General features: G+C 34.8%; 1 protein-coding gene across 1 annotated transcript in view; it reads right to left on the bottom strand.

Annotated features, from left to right (window-relative positions):
• Nucleotides 1-276, bottom strand: part of CGNL1 (cingulin-like 1) — a 42,457-nt gene that overhangs the window by 14,541 nt on the left and 27,640 nt on the right. Inside the window, 1 exon segment of the mRNA XM_010021272.1 lies at nucleotides 44-196. Coding sequence (XP_010019574.1) covers nucleotides 44-196 — 153 coding nt within the window.

Raw genomic sequence — 276 nt, forward strand, 5'->3', positions numbered from 1 at the left:
TAGGGAATCAGTTTCCTGCTGCCTCTTTGGAGTGAACTTGTACCTCCTCCTGTAACTTTTCAACAGTCTTGTTCAGTTGCCGTTGTTCATTTTCCATTTCATTCTTTATTTGCTTTAACTGTTCCTTCTGGTGAGTTTCATCTTTTAACTGCTGAGTTAACTGTTGCTGTTCCTGTGAAATATGACGGATGTTCTCCTGCAGTAGATGAAAAAACAAACAAACAAGCAAATACATATATATATGTGTGTATATATATATATATATATATACACATC

This window comes from Nestor notabilis, unplaced genomic scaffold (genome assembly GCF_000696875.1).
Source record: "Nestor notabilis isolate BGI_N333 unplaced genomic scaffold, ASM69687v1 scaffold3009, whole genome shotgun sequence".
NCBI classification, from domain to species: domain Eukaryota; kingdom Metazoa; phylum Chordata; class Aves; order Psittaciformes; family Psittacidae; genus Nestor; species Nestor notabilis.